Genomic DNA, 21782 nt, shown 5'->3' with positions numbered 1-21782 from the left:
ACTTATGATCCCCTTGCAAAAGTATAAATTCATCCCCTAGCGGACTGTGACCCTGAACTACAGATGCAAAATATTTGCTCCTCCTGTGCATGTGAAAACCAGCATATGCAGCCAAGGACACATGGTAACAAGTCAAAGAGATAACGTCTCGCCCAAAGATTGTCGCTCCATGGATTCATAGAGCAGTGTTCTTCAGCCTTGTCCTCTTTGTGGTGCTGTACACCCTGAATTGATTTATGCCAACTGTTATGCTGTGTGTGTGTGTGTGTGTGTGTGTGTGTGTGTGTGTACATGCACACACAGTTTCATTGTATTGCAAAGTTATATTGTTTTATATGGTATGCAGGGTAAATGCAGCCTGCAATCCACATTTGGTGCTTAAACATTTGCTTGACAAAAAAAAAAAAAATCACCTTAAATGATAGTGGTGGGAATGACCAAAGCTAATGTACAGGCAAGATATATCATAGCATGAATGAAATATCCTGGAATTGTAGATTTGGAAGGTAAAATGAGTCGAGATGAAAAGTAGCTATGAGTGGCTCAGCCGGTAGAACATGAGACTCTTATTAATCTCTGGGTCGTGGGTTTCAGCCCCACATTGGGCAAAAGATTCCTGCATTGCAGGGGGTTGGACAAGGTTGGATAAAGCCACTTCCGAGCTGGAGGGGTGGGGTTGCAGGCTTCACGCCCCCTCCACGTGCACGGGGGTCTGGCTCTCAGTCTCCGCACGATTGAAGGAATCCCCGACCGCGTCATCCCTTGGCCAGCCAATCAGCTGGCCTGGGGGCATGGCCTGCGCTATTTAGTGCTGGCGCGGCCGGGGATCTCCCTCTTTTGGCTGCTTCAGCTGCTCCGGTTTCCCATCCTCCCGCCCTTTAGGTTTTTCTTTCCGACATTGCTATGGACCTCGGTTGGTCGCCATTAAGGGGCCTGGTAGGAATTTTTCCCACTTGGCAAACTGGCTCCAGCCACTTGGTTTTTCGCCTAGGTAAAGGTAAAGGGACCCCTGACCATTAGGTCCAGTCGTGACCGACTCTGGGGTTGCGGCGCTCATCTCGCTTTATTGGCCGAGGGAGCCGGCGTACATCTTCCAGGTCATGTGGCCAGCAGGACTAAGCCGCTTCTGGCGAACCAGAGCAGCGCACGGAAACGCTGTTTACCTTCCCGCCGGAGCGGTACCTATTTATCTACTTGCAGTTTGACATTCTTTCGAACTGCTAGGTTGGCAGGAGCAGGGACCGAGCAACGGGAGCTCACCCTGTCACGGGGATTCGAACCGCCGACCTTCTGATCAGCAAGTCCTAGGCTCTGTGGTTTAACCCACAGCGCCACCCGCGTCCCTTGATGGTTTTTTGCCTACCTCGTAGCAAATCGTCACAACTTCTTCGGCATTGGCAGTTAGGCATTGGTAACGGAATTGTTATGTAGATGGAAGAGGGGAGGAAGCGCCATCACCTGCCCCGCATACGGAAGGGTAGTCCGATAAAGGATTCTAGGGGGCGTGGCCCTGTCCAAAGCCTATGGAGTTGAGGGCCTAAGGCACGCCCCCGAGCGGTGACCCCAGGGGAGCTCCTAGTTGATGTGCATCAGCAGGACTCCCCCTACTGTGGTTAACCCTTCCCGGACTTCAAGCAGGCAGGCTGAAGCTGGATAGTCAGTTAGGACCAATGCCTAAGCCAATACCACTCATTACCTGTTATGTACTGAGTTGAATAGGATCCAAACTGCAGCAGTCTGATTGGTCCTAGAACAATAGGATCCAAAAGGCAGCAGTCTGATTGGTCCTAGAACAATAGGATTCAGAATGCAGCAGTCTGATTGGTCCTAGAACAATGCAGCAGTATGATTGGTCGGCAGGAACCACCCAATCATGCTCCAGATAGAAGTGAATCCACAACCTGATTGGCTTACAGTAGAATTCCGGAATTAGCCAATCATGTGCAGCCCATTGTGTAAATAATGTATATAAAGCAGATACTTTGAGGGGACATTCATTCATTCCTCCTCACCACTATGAGCTGAATAAAGAGCATGAAATCACCTTGCGACTCTGAGTATATTTCATTACCTGTAACCAATAAAGTTGTGGCCATTTTTTGCCCATTAACTTAAATAATTGTGTCATGTGTCTTTATTTCCACTGGGGGGGGGGGACAGGAACTTGCCACACAACTCTGCAATTCTATGATTCTATGAAACCATTCTCTAATGGTGGTCTAGTCATTCCTGCTCTTTGCTATTCCCCCCCCCCACCCCCCCCCAAAGCCCAACATGAATCATCGTTACGTGACGTGTCTTACCCAAGAAGTCATTCCGAGTGGGCTGGCCAGGAATATTGAGGAACTCCTTGATTCTCCCAATGACAGGAACAGGGGTCCCTCCCATGTTGTAGTCTCCTAGGACGAGGGGAAAGGGAGAGAATTTGGTGAGCATAGAAGAAATGGTACTGGAACGCCCTCCAGCTTTTGGAGGGAAAGACTACAAGGCCATAATTAAGGGAGTGGCCGCCGGGACCACATAACACCGATTCTGAGAGATCTGCATTGGCTCCCAGTACGTTTCTGAGCACATTTCAAAGTGTTGGTGTTGACCTTTAAAGCCCTAAACGGCCTCGGTCCTGTATGCCTGAAGGAGTGTCTCCACCCCAATCGTTAAGCCCGGACCCTGAGATCCAGCGCCGAGGGCCTTCTGGCGGTTCCCTCGCTGCGAGAAGTGAGGTTACAGGGAACCAGACAGAGGGCCTTCTCGGTAGTGGCGCCCACGCTGTGGAACACCCTCCCTTCAGATGTGAAGAAAATAAGCAGCTATCCTATCTTTAAAAGACATCTGAAGGCAGCCCTGTTCAGGGAAGTTTTTAATATTTAACGCTGTATTGTTTTTAACACTTGATTGGGAGCCGCCCAGAGTGGCTGGGGAAACTCAGCCAGATGGGCGGGGTATAAATAATAAATTATTATTATTATTATTATTATTATTATTATTATTATTAGGGAGCCCCGTTGGATCAAACAACACTCCACTTTTAATAGTCTTGTGTTTCTGGCAGGCCCCATGGAAGCCCACAAGCAAGTCCAGAAGACAACACCCCCTCCCCTTTTGTTTGCCCTCCCCCCACCCCAGCATCTGGTACTCAGAGGAAGAGGGTCCCTGTTAAGCTGGAAGTTCTGCTAAATGCCATTGTTTAGAACCGTTTTGAAGGGAGTCTTGGCCAACAGTCTCTCCAGAGAGGAAAGATGCTTTGCACATTATCGGGGACACTTTACCCTTAAAAGGTAAAAGGTAAAGGGACCCCTGACCATTAGGTCCAGTCCCGGACGACTCTGGGGTTGCGGCGCTCATCTCGCTTTATTGGGAGCCGGCGTACAGCTTCCGGGTCATGTGGCCAGCATGACTAATCCGCTTCTGGCAAACCAGAGCAGCGCACGGAAACGCCGCTTACCTTCCCGCTGGAGCGGTACCTATTTATCTACTTGCACTTTGACGTGCTTTCGAACTGCTAGGTTGGCAGGAGCAGGGACCGAGCAACGGGAGCTCACCCCGTCGCGGGGATTCGAACCGCCAACCTTCTGATTGGCAAGCCCTAGGCTCTGTGGTTTAACCCACAGCACCACCCGCGTCCCTTACCTTACCCTTAGGTCCTTTAAAAACAGGCCCAAACCAGGAAGTAAAAAAAAAAACAGGAAGTAAAAAAGGAAGATCATAAATTATTTCAATATGCTACTGCAGCAGTGAGAATACTCGTGGCTCAAAAATGGAAACTACAGGAGACTCCCACGGTAATGGAATGGCAGGCTAAATTTTTTGAATATACAGAATTAGCTAAAATGACATATAGAATAAAATGACATATAGAATAAGAATAAGAGACATATAGAATAAGATACCAAAAAGGGACAAAGTTTGATGAAGAATGGGGTAAATTTATGGCATATATAAGCTCAAACTGTAGAAGCTTAAAAACTATGGCAGGGTTAACATAATTCCTGTGATGTGCATGGAAGGGGAATAAGATTCCACAGAAGGGGATATATCTCAAGAAAACCAAAGCAGGGAAGGAAGGAAGTCGAGGTGTGAGGACACGCAGTGTAAATATGATGGCTTAAAATGTTGACTGTAAAAGGTTGTTTTATTTTCTTGTTGTTTGTTTGTGAAAAAACTCAATAAAAAATTTAAATAATAATAATAAAAAACAGGCCAAAAACATTGGTCCCTGGATAGAGAGATTTTTCTCAAAGACAGGATCTGGGGTAAGCCCCACCCCCACCCCACCCGGCCCGCCATCCACTCATGTTGCAGGCCACCTAGGAATAATAGAATAGCACACATGCTCAGAGGCACTCTTTGTGGACCCATTATGGGTAAAAAGAAGAAGGAAAGGCAGCAAGCCTTTTAAACAGAGGTATTTCCCAGCTTGCACCTGTACCGGAACTGTTTTTAAAAGACATTTTATCATGTATGTGTTTGCTGGGAACTGGGCTTCTCTGGGAGGAAGGATGGGACAGAAATTCAAAATAAACAAAGCAATTTCTGAAATCATTGTTCTAATAATTCTTTTTAAAAGGAGGAGGAAAGGTAGCGATGCAGGTAACATTCCCCCTTCCTTAGAGTCTCACCGTCAGTCAAGAGGAGGATAACGTGGCGGGTGGTGGTGGCAATAGGAGCAGGATCCAACCCCTCCCTCAGTTGGTCCTCTTGCTGGTTGATCATCATCTTATAGACAGCATCCAGACCTTTGTAAATGTTGGTTCCAGGCTTTAGCTTGTGTTCTGCAGGAAGAAGAAGAATGATTCAGCTCATGGCAAACAACCCACTAGGTGGACAGCTGAGGAAAGCCTCAGTAGGCCTCAGGGGCTTCCTTGTAGGAAAAAAAAACCAGGCCTCTACAATTAGCGATGGGCAAATGTGCCAATTTGGGTTTCTCATTTTTCCAGGCTTCAGTTCTCCACGTTTCCACATCACTTCATAGAAAATCCCCTAAAAATGCATACTTTCTCTTTGCAAAGCAGTTCCCCCCAGTATAATGCATTGCTATACATTGTTTTCATGAAGAAAGATGCATTTATACGCAAAACTGGCCCTAGCAAATGCACTATTGTACACTACTTGGCCAGAAAACTGCCCTGCAAAATTCAGAGATTATTCATAGAATTGTAGAGTTGGAAAGGACCACAAGGGTCATCTAGCCCATGCAATGCAGGAATCCTTGTCCAATGTAGGACTCAAACCCACAACTCTGTGTCTTATGCATAAGCGTCTTATGCTCTAGGGACACGGGTGGCGCTGTGGGTTAAACCACAGAGGCTAGGACTTGCCGATCAGAAGATCGGCGGTTCGAATCCCCGCGACGGGGTGAGCTCCCATTTCTCGGTCCCAGCTCCTGCCAACCTAGCAGTTCGAAAGCACGTCAAGGTACAAGTAGATAAATAGGTACCACTCCGGCGGGAAGGTAAACGGCGCTTCCGTGCGCTGCTCTGGTTTGCCAGAAGCGGCTTAGTCTTGCTGGCCACATGACCCGGAAGCTGTACACCGGCTCCCTCGGCCAGTAAAGCGAGATGAGCGCCGCAACCCCAGAGTCGGTCACGACTGGACCTAATGGTCAGGGGTCCTTTTACCTTATGCTCTACCAACTGAGCTATCCCAGAGAAGTATGAATTTCAAAGGGCAGCTGTGCCTTGGTTTTTGTGCGTTTCTGGGAAGCGCAAACCAAACAGGTTTTGCCTTTAAATGTGAACTGAGCCAAAATTCAATCAAACGGGCTGCTTCTATTTTGATAGAAAAGCAGTTGTGGGACGCTGAAGCAGTCTGGAGCCATTTGCCAAATATTCCCCCTCCAGACTGCTATTTGTCCCCCAAAGGTACAGTAAACTTACACCCCCCCAATTCCCTTGAATTGGCCAGTGTAGTGTAGTGGTTAAGAGCGGTAGACTCGTAATCTGGTGAACTGGGTTCGCGTCTCCGCTCCTCCACATGCAGCTGCTGGGTGACCTTGGGCCAGTCACACTTCTCTGAAGTCTCTCAGCCCCACTCACCTCACAGAGTGTTTGTTGTGGGGGAGGAAGGGAAGGAAGAATGTTAGCCGCTTTGAGACTCCTTCGGGTATTGATAAAGCGGGATATCAAATACAAACTCTTCTTCTTGCCCAGCCCCCTAGCCACCTCCCTAGCAGAGGTCAGGAATACTGCTTACCATTATATTTCAGGGCCTCCAGCTGCTCAATCACCCAGGAGGCATCATTGCTCTTTGGGTTGGTCGTACTCAAAACCTCTTTGCTGTGGGTAGCAAAGGTGACGATGCCGTACCGAGGGAAAGTGTCATAGCTGGATATCTATATCGAGAGGACAGAGTGTCAAGAGAAGGAGGAACCTTCATGGCAATAGTTATTATTATTTTTTTCAAGCTGCACACTTTAGGTCAATAAACACACAAGACGTAACTGGCTATACTTTTGAATAAATAAGGTATACTGTTTGTTGTATCAAATTGTAGATTTCAACAAAAGTAGCTCATAAAGTTCAACGAAAAAAGCGGAAGACCCAGTGGATCAGTTCATTCTCTAATCAGTTCATGCATAAGGTCCATATATGTGTGTCTATCCCACCTGTCTGTTCATAAAGTCCAACAATCCACATGAAAGGTTGTTACAGTTCCACAGAATCCTTTCACAGATTCTAAGACAGGGATTTCCGGAATATTAGCCTTGTTTTGCCGTCCTGGGCTTCATCAGTAGTAAAGGTAAAGGGACCCCTGACCGTTAGGTCCAGTCGTGACCGACTCTGGGGTTGCGGTGCTCATCTCACTTTATTGGCCGAGGGAGCCGGCGTTTGTCCACAGACAGCTTCCGGGTCATGTGGCCAGCATGACTAAGTCGCTTCTGGTGAACCAGAGCAGCGCACGGAAACGCCGTTTACCTTTCCTGCCGGAGCGGTACCTATTTATCTACTTGCACTTCGACGTGCTTTCGAACTGCTAGGTTGGCAGAAGCAGGGACTGAGCAACGAGAGCTCACCCCGTCATGGGGATTCGAACCGCCAACCTTCTGATTGGCAAGTCCTAGCCTCTGTGGTTTAACCCACAGCGCCACCCGCGTCCCTCTCATCAGTAGTACAAGCTCATATATGATATCACAGGACAGTGGATCTTATAGCATAGTAGTAGCTGTTGAAATCTACAATTTGATACAATGAACAGTACTTTATTCAAAAGTACAGCCAGTTACGTCTTGTCTGTTTATTGAATATGTTTAACGTAACCATAGGTTTGTTGTTGTTTTGCACAATTCAGGTCGGCAGACAGCTTTCGTGGTGAGTTCCATCTCTGAGGACAACCAGAAACCATTTCAGGAGAGGGAGGGATGAACTCAGTTAACCATCTTCTACCTCAGTGTAGAAATTACAGGGGGAGGGGGCTGTTACTTTGTGCTGCGTTCCTTCCAAACCTGGAAATTACTAGGTTCTCACTCTGTTCACCTCCTCAAACTGTTGGGTTCTGCTTGCAAGTTGCCAGGATTCTGGTATCTTCTCCTGGAAATCCTAACAGTCAGATTCCAGTGTCTCCCTTACTGTCCCATCTCTGTTACCACAGCAAGTTTAGCAGACTAAAATTTGTGCATTGAGAGCATCATCTAGCTTGCATTAGCAGCATGTCTGAGTGCTTACTTGGTCAGCTGATCCCAATGGCCAATCCCTGCCCACCCGGCCCTATAAAGCCCTAGCCTCAGAAGCTACTCCCCTCAGTACAAGAGCATTGTCTCTTGAGAAAGCATCTGCCTCTCTCTCCCTCAGCCTTTCCTGGAAAAAAAACACTGGAGCTGCAGCATGGCTCCCAGCTCAACTGATTCTGCAAATAAATGAATCTCTCTAAAATAGATTTTCACTGCCTGCATCTTCTGCATGATTATTTTTTAAGGAAACCAAGTTCTTTCTTTTTATGTTGTTTGGAACTCTTTTTATTCTTTACTTTTACTACTAATGGATGTAGGCTTGTTTGCTATAACTACCAAAACTCTGTGAGTAAAATCTTCACTTATTTGCAAAGCTAAGTTCTGTGATTTATTCTAGCCTAAGTATTTTCATGGGATATGTTTGTTTAAAGGTGGATGAGGGCAGATGTAAATCTAACCAAGTTTTAATGTGCTTGGAGCAACTGCAATTGTGCTAATGCTGCTACAAAACAGTAACAATCTCTCTTCCAAACCTCTCTCCAACTGACTATATATCCTCTTCTGGGCCCTTTGTCCTGGAACTCACCCCCCTGTTACGAACCACTCATCTACTCTGACTTTTGGCCTATTTGGACTGTCAGCTCCTCCTCCAAGACTCAGAACCCAGATGCCTGGAGCCTGCTTCCCTTCCTCCTTCCCATTCAGCTTTGCTCCCCACCAAGGTTTCCACCCAGATCTGACAACTTTTTATTCCACTGATGATCCTAGTCAATAGAGTAGGGGCTTTACAGCAGACCTCTGCTTCTACACTGATCCCATGCTGCTCTTCTTGGGGAAAGGGAGAAAGTTTCTCAGCCTACCACACCTTCTCGATGAACTTGATGATTGCATCCCGAGCTTTGCGAAATGTTGGCTGACCAATACTCCGGGAGGCGTCAAGGACAATGTAGATATTCATTGAGCCATCAATCTCAATCTTGATTTTACGCTTCCCTGTAGCAGCTGTGGGGAGGAAAGAGCCACAAGAGGGGAGGTATCAGCAAAGATTAGCAACCCCCCCCCAAAAAAAAATTAGTGGGAAGGAACCAATCAAACAGCCCACTGAGGACTGAACATGCTCAGTGGTCATGGGATGCCAAATGTTTGATGCAAGGTGTGTGTGTGTGTGAAAACTGGAAAGGCAGGGAGGGAGAATAGAAACAAGTAACTGAAATCCTGAACAACAGCACTCCAGACTACATTTTGTTGCAGGTCGTCCCCCTTGTTTCCTCTGAGCTGTCTTGGTCCTACTCAGAGGGAATCCATTGAGGATAATAGACACTGCTAACTTAGGTTCATGGATTTCAATGGGCCTAGTCTTTTTTTGGGGGGGGGGGAGGTTAAACCACAGAGCCTAGAACTTAGCAATCAGAAGGTCGGCGGTTCGAATCCCCGCAACGGGGTGAGCTCCCGTTGCTCGGTACCTGCTCCTGCCAACCTAGCAGTTTGAAAGCACATCAAAGTGCAAGGAGATAAATAGGTACCGCTCCGGCGGGAAGGTAAACGGCGTTTCCGTGCGCTGCTCTGGTTCGCCAGAAGCGGCTTAGTCATGCTGGCCACATGACCCGGAAGCTGTACGCTGGCTCCCTCGGCCAGTAAAGCGAGATGAGTGCCACAACCCCAGAGTCGGCCACGACTGGACCTAATAGTCAGGGGTCCCTTTACCTTTACCTACTCTTTTTTTAAAATGTATTTTTATTCAAGATTTTCTTGATTTACAAAGGTATGTGCAATATCTCTCTCTTGTATTTCGCCCCCCCCCCATGTAACATTTTTTTTTTTTACAAATCGGTTTCATTTGTTGAGACATTAGGAAGAATAGGGGGAAAGAGGTGTAGGGGGAAAAAGATGAGTGGGGATGGGTCAGGTGGTGATGTTTCTGTTTTACTTAATATATGTGGCATAGCTGTCAACGTTTCCCTTTTTTTTAAAGGGAAATTCCCTTATTCCGAATAGGATTCCTCACAAGAAAAGGGAAAAGTTGACAGCTATGATATGTGGGTTTTCGTGTCAGCGTTGCTTGTGCAGGTTCTCTGCTGTTCACTTGTGTTCCTTTGGTGGTGAGAGAGGCAATGGGCCTACTCTTGAGTAGAACTTAAGTGGATAGTGAGCCTTCAGACATTAGGGTTGCTGCTTACGTGGGTCAGGCAACACCATCCACACACAAGAATAACTCCTAAGGTTTGCAAAGGTACAGGGAAATATTAGAGAGGGGGGAAAGAATTCTCGTGCAGCACAGTTTTTGTTCAGCTGCAACTCCTCTTCCTGATGGGCACAAGATGTGGGACACAACATTATGTTTGCTGACTGGGAACAGTTATGGACCACAGGTATGAAATTTACGGCATGTAATGCCTTAAGAGAGAATATTATGAAAATGATATACAGGTGGTACATGACCCCAGTCAAGCTTGCAAAAATATATCATTTGCCCGATAATAAATGTTGGAAATATAAGGAGGTTGAAGGTACATTCTTTCACCTTTGGTGGACGTGCCCAAAGATTAAGGCTTTCTGGGAAATGATTTATAATGAAATGAAAAAGGTATTTAAGTATACCTTCTTGAAAAAACCAGAGGCTTTTCTCTTGGGCATAGTCAGCCATTTGGTGTCAAAGAAGGACAGAACCTTTTTTATGTATGCTACAATGGCAGCAAGAATACTTATAGCAAAGCACTGGAAGACTCAAGATCTACCCACTCTGGAAGAATGGCAGATGAAGTTGATTGACTGTATGGGACTGGCAGAAATGACCGGCAGAATCCGCGACCAGGGAGAAGAGTCGGCAGAAGAAGATTGGAAGAAATTCAAGGACTATTTACAGAAATACTACAAAATGAATGAACTCTGAAAAGATGCTGGATTGAACTTTTGTGGTCTCTAGCTGTTATGATAAAGATAACAGGGATTAAAATTGTTTAAGTCATAAAATTTAAAAAGTTGAGTGGAAAATAAGGTGTTAATTAAAAGGAATGTTAAGAGATTAGGATTTGCTGGATTAACAATTTGAACTAGAAAACAAGAAGGGGAGGTATGAGGAAGTCAAAGAAACATGTTACTGAAAAATTGTTATTGAAATTGATTTGTTTTCAATATTTTTCTTTTTCTTTTTCTTTTTGTGTTTGCATAAAATTGGAAAACTTAATAAATATTTATAAAAAAAAACCTCCTCTTCCTGTCCACCGTGAAGAAATGAGGTAACTTAGGTAATTAATTACACAGTTGTGTCAATTAAGTAAGTTACATTGTGATTATGTTATTCCACCCCATTTGTTTCAATGTAAAGAAAACACAATACAGGTGGAGAAAACCCCCAAATAAATTATGTATCATTTCCAAACTGAAAGCAGTAGCAGCAGCAGCAACAACAATGATCATGTTGGCTGGATTGAGCTCTGTTCAGGGCATAGGATAAGTAAGTAAACATTGAAAATTTCTGCTCCCATTTCCCCTTTTTGGTTGAATTCTACAACACTCCCTAGGTGGGATCTTCTGCCTCACAGGAGTACAGTGGACGCTCGGGTTGCGAACGTGAGCTGTGCAGGATGCACGTTCGCAACCCACAGCGTTCGCAACCCACGTCTGCGCACGTGAGGGTTGCAATTCAGCACTTCTGCGCATGTGCAAAGCGCAGCCGCTGAAACCCGGAAGTAACCCATTCCAGTACTTCCGGGTTTCGGCAGTCTGCAACCCGAAAAAACGCAACCTGAAGCGGTTGTAACCCGAGGTATGACTGTACTGCTGTTTGCCTTTGCTCAGCTCACACCCTGCTTATATATTTGTCAAAAAGAAACCATTGCAAACACACCTAATCAAACTATAGAGGAAAGGAGTACCATCTCAAAAATAAGCAATGTCCCTAGTGCTGTTTGCTCCAGAGGAAATTTGATAGCGCTTTCCTGGGTTATCTTACCACTCAGGAAAATGGGGAGCATCTCACAATGTGGTTGTCCCACACCTGCAAACTGGACCAGGGGTATCCTTGCCCAAAACCCCACTTTGCTCTCAGAAACTTACAAATATTTCTGTTGGAATCTGCAGACTCGACCACTTCAGTGAGGGATGAGATGAACTTGGAGGAGACCTCTTCTGGAGTGTCAAAGGTGAAAGGGTCTGGGGAGGAAAAGGGGGAGAGAGGGAATTAGCAATCTGGAGTGTTAAGAACTTGTTCGCGCAAGGAGATTCTGAAGCCAGCTTGAGCAAACTTGATGAAAAGGATGAAGGTCAAAGGATGGGGGCCTCTGATCTCGCCAGATATGGTTGGCTTCCCCCCACCCCATCCCATGAATCAGACAACTGATAGGTAAAGGTAAAGGTAAAGGGACCCCTGACCATTAGGTCCAGTCGTGAACGACTCTGGGGTTGTGGCGCTCATCTCGCTTTATTGGCCGAGGGAGCCGGCGTACAGCTTCCGGGTCATGTGGCCAGCATGACTAAGCCACTTCTGGCGAACCAGAGCAGCGCACAGAAACGCCGTTTACCTTCCCACTGGAGCGGTACCTATTTATCTACTTGCACTTTGAGGTGCTTTCAAACTGCTAGGTTGGCAGGAGCAGGGACCGAGCAACGGGAGCTCACCCCATTACAGGGATTCAAACCGCTGACCTTCTGATCAGCAAGTCCTAGGCTCTGTGGTTTAACCCACAGCGCCACCCAGACAACTGATAGTTACCCCAAAACATCATGCCCTTGCATTTGCAAAATGGAACTAGAAACACAGTTTGAAATGGGATTCCAGTTCTGATGTGGATGCAAACTGCAGTTTGTTGGATTTGGGTTTCATGGTAAACTACAGTTTGCTTAAAACCAGGAAGGGAGGAAGGAAATTAGACTTGAATGAGGGTAAGAGGGAGGGCAGAGCACATCAGCCTGAAGCCCATTCATGACTGGCCATTACATGTTATCCATGTCAACCTTGAATGCATGAACAAAAATGAAGCGAAAGCTGGTTATTCCCCAGTATAATTTATTTTTGGATAAACCTGGTTTGCCATATTTCAGGAAGTAGAAACTTTTGTTTTGGGTCAAAGTTGGTGAGGTGTTTTGTTTTGTCTTTGCAAAATCTCCCCCCCCCAAAACCAGTTTTTGATTATTATTTTTTGAAAAATTCGGCAAAAAAACCCACACTTCCACAATAGGTTGCCATACGTCCAGGTTTTCCCAGACATTTAAATCAGCTGACGGAAATTCCGCCTGGATGTGACTTTTGGCAACCAAATCCCAACATTGTCCAGGAAATTCCAGATGTATGGCATCCCTAATATGGTCACAGTTCTTGGTCCACTCCTCAAGGATTTAACCTCCAATTCCAGACCATGTATGTTTCCCCCAGCTCACTTCTACATTCCGGTTCCGATCCACTCCAGGCTCCTGATTCTTGGCAAATCCGCTCTTTGGATCCCACAAAAGAGAGTCCTCTGTCACAACTGTAGCGGATTCGATCTTCAATTCGATATTGGGTGCCATCTTTTTGGGCACCAATGGGGATGCCAGGGTTGGGGCAGTGGCCCGCTAGGTAGGAGAACAGAATCACAGTTATGTAGCTGTTGCTATAAAGCAGCCACGAAATTAAAAGACATCTGCTTCTTGGGAGAAAAGCAATAACAAACCTAGACAGCATCTTAAAAAGCAGAGACATCACCTTGCCAACAAAGGTCCGTATAGTTAAAGCTATGGTTTTCCCAGTTGTGATGTATGGAAGTGAGAGCTGGACCATAAAGAAGGCTGATCGCCAAAGAATTGGTGCTTTTGAATTCTGGCGCTGGAGGAGACTCTTGAGAGTCCCATGGACTGCAAGAAGATCAAACCTCTCCATTCTGAAGGAAATCAGCCCTGAGTGCTCACTGGAAGGACAGATCCTGAAGCTGAGGCTCCAATACTTTGGCCACCTCATGAGAAGAGAAGACTCCCTGGAAAAGACCCTGATGTTGGGAAAGATGGAGGGCACAAGAAGAAGGGGATGACAGAGGACGAGATGGGTGGACAGTGTTCTCGAAGCTACCAGCATGAGTTTGACCAAACTGCAGGAGGCAGTGGAAGACAGGAGTGCCTGGCGTGCTTTGGTCCATGGGGTCACAAAGAGTCGGACACGACTAAACGACTAAACAACAACAACATGTTTTTGTGTCTCAGAACTGCTGTATGCATGCAACAGCTATCTGCCAATGCCCAAAACTCTCCCAAAGATGTAGACTCCTCCTTCCCTAGTTATTCAAGGTGCCTGTTATTTCAGGAATCCACATATTCAGCATGCAGCAAAGTAAGCCAGTGCTGCCAGGCCACTGTTCAATATTATAAAAGCTAAAAGCAGCTGAACGCTTTTAAACAGATTTGCAGTCGACCTCTTGTGAAAAATAGTGTGACCTGCAGCAAAGTTGCATTCTTTGCAAGGATCTCAATCTAGAGATTCACGTTCTTGCAAGGGCTTACCTTACCAATTGCGGCTTGCAGAGGAGCAGAGTTTGTGCAAGTTGCTTTGGTTTCATATTGTGACTCAGGTCTTGACTGACCACACAGAAGGTGCCAGATGGATAGAATCAAAAGACGGAAGCCAAGAAAAATGAAACCCCTCTCTCCCCAAAGAGGAAACTGGCAGAGCTTGCCAGTAAATGCATGCTAAACTCACCTCCATCATCGCATATGGTTGTCTCTCCACTCCATTTCCCATTGGGAAGGCAGGTGCGATTATGCGACCCCCGCAGCGTGTAACCCTGGTAGCACTCAAACCTCAGTTCCTGGCCTACATTGTAGGACCTCTGGCGGGGCTCATATAGGCCATTTTCGAAATCCAGAGGCCTGGAGCAGGTGATGTCTGGAAGGAATAGCAAATGTCAGTAAGTAGGATCTAGTAATTGGTCTGCATCCTCTGACCAATCAAACATCTCCTCCCCACCCCCCATACAATCCTCAGATTCTGCCATATGAAGCCAATCCTGTCCTGGTCCTCCGAGGCTGTTCCAGCCCCAAATGCTATTTGAAAAGTTGGAGAAGGCTCAAGCTGCAATTCTCACAGCGACGTCTGATGCGCTACATCGAAGTCAAAGGCCATCAGGACACCAGTAAAAACTCAGACATCAGGAGGGACATACCAGAACTTGAAGTTTGCACAGTTCAAAGTGGATCAAAAGGCCCAGTTGTTGTAGCACAACAAATCCACTTATTAAAAGAACTGGGCTTTTTGCAGTTTGGTAAGTGACGGTGAAATGCATTAAAGATTGTGAGAGAAACAAGCGATTAACGGGAAGATGTGTAAGCAAATCAGAATGAAACCTCAATAAAGATTGGATGTGCTCTAACTACTGTGTAAGCTTTGTGCAAGCAAGCCAAGAGGAATGCTTAATAAATAAGTTGTCTGGAGGAGCCGCCAGATCTTATCAGATGGGCCAGCTTTCTAGCAGCCCACAGTCCTAAGTCTTTAACTGCAGCTTGAACTGTAGATATTAGCAGGCGCTGCAATGCATATCTCCACATCAGAGAAATGTTTCCCTGTCGTTGCTGCGTTTGGCAGAATCAGGTGCTGTTAAAAGACACAGGAACAGGCCAAGGTCAATGTCCCCCGATCAGTTGGCAAAGATTAATATTCACCATATGAAAATAATGGATAAAGGTAACATTTGTGGAGGACTAGCTGTGGCAAAATCAGAAAGCAAGAACAGATGCATCTGCCCTACAAATGTCTAGATTAACAATAAATTGGCATATTTGAGTGCTCTATCGTACTTCGGCAACTGGCCTTGGAGACGCGGCTTTTCAGTGCATTCTGCATGGGGCTCCATGTCCCATCGTACTGGCAAAACCGGTAGTCTGTAGGGTATGGGTATTTCCCATCTGGGCACTCATATTTCAGCACAGTGCCGTTTTCCAGTACTGTATACTGTCCCCCAGCAATCTCAGCGGTTTGGGGGTCACAGGCATTATCAGCTGCATCTGAGGGAAAAGGAAAAAAGCAGAAAATTAAAAAGAAGGAAAAGGTTCAGATCACCACTGACAGCCCACACAACCTACTTGTGTGCATCAAAGTGCAGACATTGCTCCAGCTGACTGAGATTTCGTAACATGCCAAAAAGAGACACTCATAAGTGACCAGATTTTGCTTTGGAGCCTGCCTATGGTATCTGCCATTATTTTACTTCTGGGCATACCTGTCAACTTTTCCCTTTTTCAAAGGGAAATTCCCTTATTCCGAATAGGATTCCTCGCAAGAAAAGGGAAAAGTTGACAGCTATGCTTCTTAATATTAATAATAATAATAATACCCCGCCCATCTTGCTGGGTTTCCCCAGCTACTCTGGGTGGCTCTCAACAGAATATTAATAATAACAATAATAATAATAAAACGATAAAACATCAAACATTAAAAGCTTCCCTATACAGGGCTGCCTTCAGATGTTTCTAGAAGTCAGATAGATGTTTATTTCCTTGACATCTGATGGGAGGGTGTTCCACAGGGCGGGCGCCACTACCAAGAAGGCCCTCTGCTTACTTCCCTGTAACCTTACTTCTCGCAGTGAGGGAACTGCCAGAAGGCCCTTGGAGCTGGACCTCAGTAGGGGTGGAGACGCTCCTTCAGGTATACAGTCATACCTCTTGTTATGTTAGCTTCAGGTTACGTCTTTCCAGGTTGCGGCGACTGGGAAGTACCAGAAAGGGTTACTTCCGGGTTTCGCCGTTCGCACATGGGCAAAATGACATCATGTGCATGCACAGAAGCGGAGAATCGCGACCCGCGCTTGCGCAGACGCGGGTTGCGTTCTCTTCAGGTTGCGAACGGGGCTCCGGAATGGATCCCGTTCTCAACCAGAGGTACCACTGTACTGGGCTGAGGCCGTTTAGGGCTTTAAAGGTCAGCACCAACACTTTGAATTGTGCTCGGAAACATACTGGGAGCCAACTTGCTGCCCCTGGTGCCCACAAAAGCCTTGGAGCTACACACATAGTTGCTGCCTCCATCTGGAAATATATAATCATCAACATTCTCACCAGTTTATAAGACATCATAAATGATATGGAAATATAAGAGGTGGCAGCTTTTTAGATCAAGGAATGCCAGCTTGCACTCAGGCTGCAGCCCATCTCTTTTCATAAATCAGTCACTATACATGAGGGAACATGAGGAGAAACAGGCCCAGGCCTTTGTCCCCAGCCTCCCAGCATGCTTCATAGCTGAGGAAACGACAGGATCCTGCCCTTCCCAAATCTGAATTCACCATTCTGCTATCTACCGAACGCAAGCACGCACACAAAGACTCAGATGGTGCAATGTTGATTTATTCTTCTCGTTGGGAAATTCGCAAGAATCGCAAGAGCTCCACTTTTGGTCCCTGACCGTACAGCTTAGTGTATTTAGTATAATGGCTAATCCAAGACTCTGTTTATACAGACAAATTTCCTGAAGTCAGGTATCCCGCCCCCAAGCCGAAACATCGCCTGGAACTACCTTCTCCTTTTTAAAATTGTAAAGCCGAAAAAAAGAAACATAGACTCCAACCTGGTTTTTACGGCGTTTGTAACCCTATGGCTAAGCTGCACCACTCCAGAATCCATGTGCACAGATAAGTAGCGTAACAGCAAAGAGCCTAAGCTAGAACCTCTCTCCCTGACATCTTGTATTTTCCACGGAGGGAATTGCATTTATGGGAGAGTATTCAAGCATCTGGGACGCGGGTTAAACCACAGAGCCTAAGACTTGCCGATCAGAAGGTCGGCAGTTCGAATCCCCGCGACGGGGTGAGCTCCCGTTGCTCGGTCCCTGCTCCTGCCAACCTAGCAGTTCAAAAGCACGTCAAAGTGCAAGTAGATAAATAGGTACCGCTCCGGCGGGAAGGTAAACGGCGTTTCCGTGCGTTGCTCTGGTTCACCAGAAGCGGCTTAGTCATGCTGGCCCCATGACCCGGAAGCTGTACGCCGGCTCCCTCGGCCAATAAAGCAAGGTGAGCGCCACAACCCCAGAGTCGGTCACGACTGGACCTAATGGTCAGGGGTCCCTTTACCTTTACCTATTCAAGCATCTAGGCCTCCACTTGCAATCTGAAGTGCTGTGGCCACATATAAGTTTATCACCTCAATGAGAACTAGTCTCTTTATGCCCCAGCGGAAAGGAAACCTGCCCTGAACCACAACATAAGACAAAACAAAACATAACAATATTAGGGAAGCTAATCTGGTCCAGCCTCCTGTTCTCACCAACCAGCTTCTTCTGGGAAGCCTACAAGCAGGTCCCGAGTTCAAGAGTTCCTCTTTCCACTTGTGATTCAGCTGCTATTCAATGGAGGTAGAACATAGCCATTGTGGCTAGGAAGCCACTGGTAACCTGATCCTCTATGAATTTTTTGTAAACCTGCAAATGCTGCAAAAATCGTAGGCTAAAAGCACTTTGATGCAGGAATTAAACTACAACTCACGACGTGTGTCAAATATACATGTGGATTTTTGCACGGAGTACAAACCTCCCCAGGACACAGACACATAAATCAGGCATGTGTTTTATCATCCCAGACAGGTGGGTTGCATTCCAACTTTCTACACCCAAATGCTCCCCTGCAGGAATTTTGTAACATTTGAATTGGCTCCGAGGCCTGAGTGGAGCTAAAATGTACACTTGCAGATTTCCTGCTTTTCCAATTTTGCCCCTCAAAATTTAAGTGTGAAGCTTTGGATTCAAATTTCAAAAATAAAAACATGCTAAGTACATGCAAAATCTGAGCGTTCCACCCAACAACCCCTTGATTATTTTGCCAAGCTTCATGTGTGAAATCAGACAAATTGGTGGATAATGAGTAGCATTGCACGTCAGCTACCAAATGCTTCCAGAGACTCAATACTTTCAAAAATCACATAAATTGTGGACATTGGGGAAATGAGTATTCAGAAAATATCTGGCAAATATTTAGCATCAACATTCATCATAGGATTTCAAAAAGGGCTTTGAATTCTTTTCAGCTGCTCTGCATCAAAGCAAATATCCTGAATGAATTATCCCGAACGGCATTATCTCAAAGAGAAATTTCCAGGTAAGAGGATCAGTTTTAGTCCGAAGCAGCAAAACCAACATATAAGCACATTTCTCTATGACGATGTCACGAAGTTTTGAGTACTAAAGTCCATTTCACCAGCTGCATCCGACAAAGTGTGTTTAGTCCACAAAGCTTCTGTCGTGATTTTGTTTTTCAAAGTCCCCATGAAAATTGATCAGCATTTTAATGCATCTCTCTCACGTTTTCTGTGTACACCATTTTACAAATCAGTTATCCCTGACTTAAATGCATTTTTGCATAATCGCATTTTACACTGCAAAATTTCAAGAAGCAAGGATGGCTGTGTTTCTAGTTGTGTATTCGGAAACTCTGAATTAGGTAGGCTTGATGATGACTCAATCAAATACCACCACCCCCCAGCATTCTTAACCATCGTAAATAAATACATGCATTAGTCTTTAAGGTGCCACAGGTCTCTTGGTCGAGGCTGAAGGAGTTCTGGCCTCAAGGCACCACTGACTACAATTAGGCACTGTGTGAAATTCACAGCTCTCAGAAGCAATTTGTGCCTGGCTGTGACAGCTTACCTGTATAAAATGCCCCGAGGGCAATGAGAATGCAGAACAGCTGGTCCAAAAAAAGCTGCATTTCTGGTTCTCCCTGGTCTGTTGTCTTTCTGAGTCCTCGCAGCTTCTGTTTGGGCAGCACCGCTGCAGTCCAGCTACTTGTGAAATTTTAGGCGATCCGCTCCACTTGCTAGATGCTGGTCTCTAGCCCCACCCCGAGAAAGCAGCTGAGTTTTGGGAAATGGCAAAGTCCATGAAGCAACTCCAAGGCGATGGGTGGGGGTGGGGGTGGGGAGAGGCAAGAATATATTGTGGCTGCAGGTGGACAGGAATCCAGATGGGGGAAACCCAGAATCGTCTTGAAGTCAGGAAGGGAGTAAAGCCAACTAGGGGAATTCCCAGCTTGAACACATAGGAGACTTTCAGAATGTGGACATTCCAGGGGATTACTGGGGGCTGGAGTTAGGCCAGGTCCCCAGCATTGCTAGGCCATGAGATTTCCCCCCACAGTCATGATCCAATTCCTGCTCCTCCCCCTCTATTTGCATTTTCAGACGCTGCAATATTTACCCACTTCTAAACTTCCTCGTTTTTTTGGCGCAAAAGAAGGGGAAAAGATTGCTAAAGAGGCCTATCTCTGTTAAGTGACTGCATGAAGGAAGTGGGCAGCGATGGGTGTGGAGTTTCGATTCTTTCGAATCAGGGTAAATATGTAACTCCCAGATTTCTGCTAGGGTTGCCAGGTGGCCACAAGAAGAGGGGAAATACAGTCTGACCTGCTCCAGGTCTGAAATGAAGAGAATGTTGTTGTTCTTGTTGTTTAGTCATTTAGTCATGTCCGACTCTTCATGACCCCATGGACCAGAGCACGCCAGGCACTCCTGTCTTCCACTGCCTCCCGCAGTTTGGTCAAACTCATGCTGGTAGCTTCGAGAACACTGTCCAGCCATCTCGTCCTCTGTCGTCCCCTTCTCCTTGTGCCCTCCATCTTTCCCAACATCAGGGTCTTTTCCAGGGAGTCTTCTCTTCTCATGAGGTGGCTAAAGTATTGGAGCCGCAGCTTCTGGATCTGTCCTTCCAGTGAGCACTCAGGGCTGATTTCCTTCAGAATGGATAGGTTTGATCTTCTTGCAGTCCATGGGACTCTCAAGAGTCTCCTCCAGCACCATAATACAAAAGCATCAATTCTTCATCGATCAGCCTTCTTTATGGTCCAGCTCTCAATGCCATACATCACTACTGGGAAAACCATAGCTTTAACTATACGGACCTTTGTTGGCAAGGTGATGTCTCTGCTTTTTAAGATGCTGTCTAGGTTTGTCATTGCTTTTCTCCCAAGAAGCAGGCGTCTTTTAATTTCGTGGCTGCTGTCACCATCTGCAGTGATCATGGAGCCCAGGAAAGTAAAATCTCTCACTGCCTCCATTTTTCCCCCTTCTATTTGCCAGGAGGTGATGGGACCAGTGGCCATGATCTTCGTTTTTTTGATGTTGAGCTTATAGCAGGTTAATTAGCAGGCACAGCAGCTCTTCATTGTGTAGAGCAGGGTTTCCCAAACTTAGGTCTCCGGCTGGTTTTTTTTTTTTTTGGACTACAACTCCCATCATCCTTGTGGTCAGGGATGATGGGAATTGTAGTCCGAAAACAGGTAGAGACCCAAGTTTGGGAAACACTGGTGTAGAGTGAAATGCTGTCCTTCCTAACTGCTGCACATCAAACCGCTGCTGGAGGTACATAAGAACTTAAGAGGCGCATCCTGGATCAGGCCAATGACCCACCTCGTACAGCAACCTATTCTTACAGTGGTCAACTGTACCTGAACCTGTACCTCTGAACCTGGGTGCAACAGCACTGTGGTTCCCAGCAACTGGTATTTCAGAGGCATATTGCCTCTGACAGTAGAGGTGGAACATAACCATTGTGGCTAGCAGGTGTTCAGAATCCCAGCCCCACAATCCCTCGAGAATGCTAAAAAGAAATCCTGGTTTCCTGATCCCACCGGTGCGAATCCCACTTCCCTCCTAGAGAATTCATGCCTCCTTCAATATAGCATTTGATGCCAGAGCTACCCACCCATTTAAGAGATTTATTGGCATAGTATAGAACATGTGGGCTTGTATCCAGTGTTATTCCTACTCAAACCCACAGATACCCAAGTCGTGAAGAAATACAGAGGAGGCTCTTAAGCAACTTCCTCATCCACAGAATCAGCAACATGCCTCCGCTGCATAACAGGTGCTCACTGAGGTCCACCATTTTATGTTATCATCTGCTTTTGTTGTTTAGTCGTTTAGTCGTGTCCGACTCGTCGTGACCCCATGGACCAGAGCGCGCCAGGCACTCCTGTCTTCAAGCTATCCTATTTTTCCTCAGAATTTTGACTGGCCACATAACAAAAGATTATTTGTAATGGAAAACATATGAAAATGATATACAGGTGGTACATGACACCAGTCAAGCTTGCAAAAATATATAATTTGCCCGATAATAAATGCTGGAAATGTAAAGAAAATGAAGGTACATTCTTTCACCTTTGGTGGA

General features: G+C 46.1%; 1 protein-coding gene across 1 annotated transcript in view; it reads right to left on the bottom strand.

The window, feature by feature from the left end:
• Positions 1-19792, bottom strand: part of CFB (complement factor B) — a 33181-nt gene extending 13389 nt beyond the window's left edge. The window contains exons 1-9 of the mRNA XM_083600875.1: positions 19263-19792; positions 15422-15628; positions 14328-14513; positions 13040-13213; positions 11720-11815; positions 8529-8665; positions 6190-6328; positions 4617-4769; positions 2304-2399 (exon numbers count right to left, since the gene is read on the bottom strand). Of these exons, the coding sequence (XP_083457001.1) occupies positions 2304-2399; positions 4617-4769; positions 6190-6328; positions 8529-8665; positions 11720-11815; positions 13040-13213; positions 14328-14513; positions 15422-15628; positions 19263-19323 (1249 nt within the window). The 5' untranslated portion in view covers positions 19324-19792. The remainder of the gene's footprint in view (positions 1-2303; positions 2400-4616; positions 4770-6189; positions 6329-8528; positions 8666-11719; positions 11816-13039; positions 13214-14327; positions 14514-15421; positions 15629-19262) is intronic.
• Between the last annotated feature and the right edge of the window lie 1990 nt (positions 19793-21782).

The sequence above is a fragment of the Podarcis filfolensis genome, assembly GCF_964270895.1.
Source record: "Podarcis filfolensis genome assembly, chromosome: 2".
Lineage (NCBI taxonomy): Eukaryota > Metazoa > Chordata > Lepidosauria > Squamata > Lacertidae > Podarcis > Podarcis filfolensis.
Note: the sequence above shows the minus strand (reverse complement) of the source record. Positions and strands in the feature narration are given on the sequence as shown.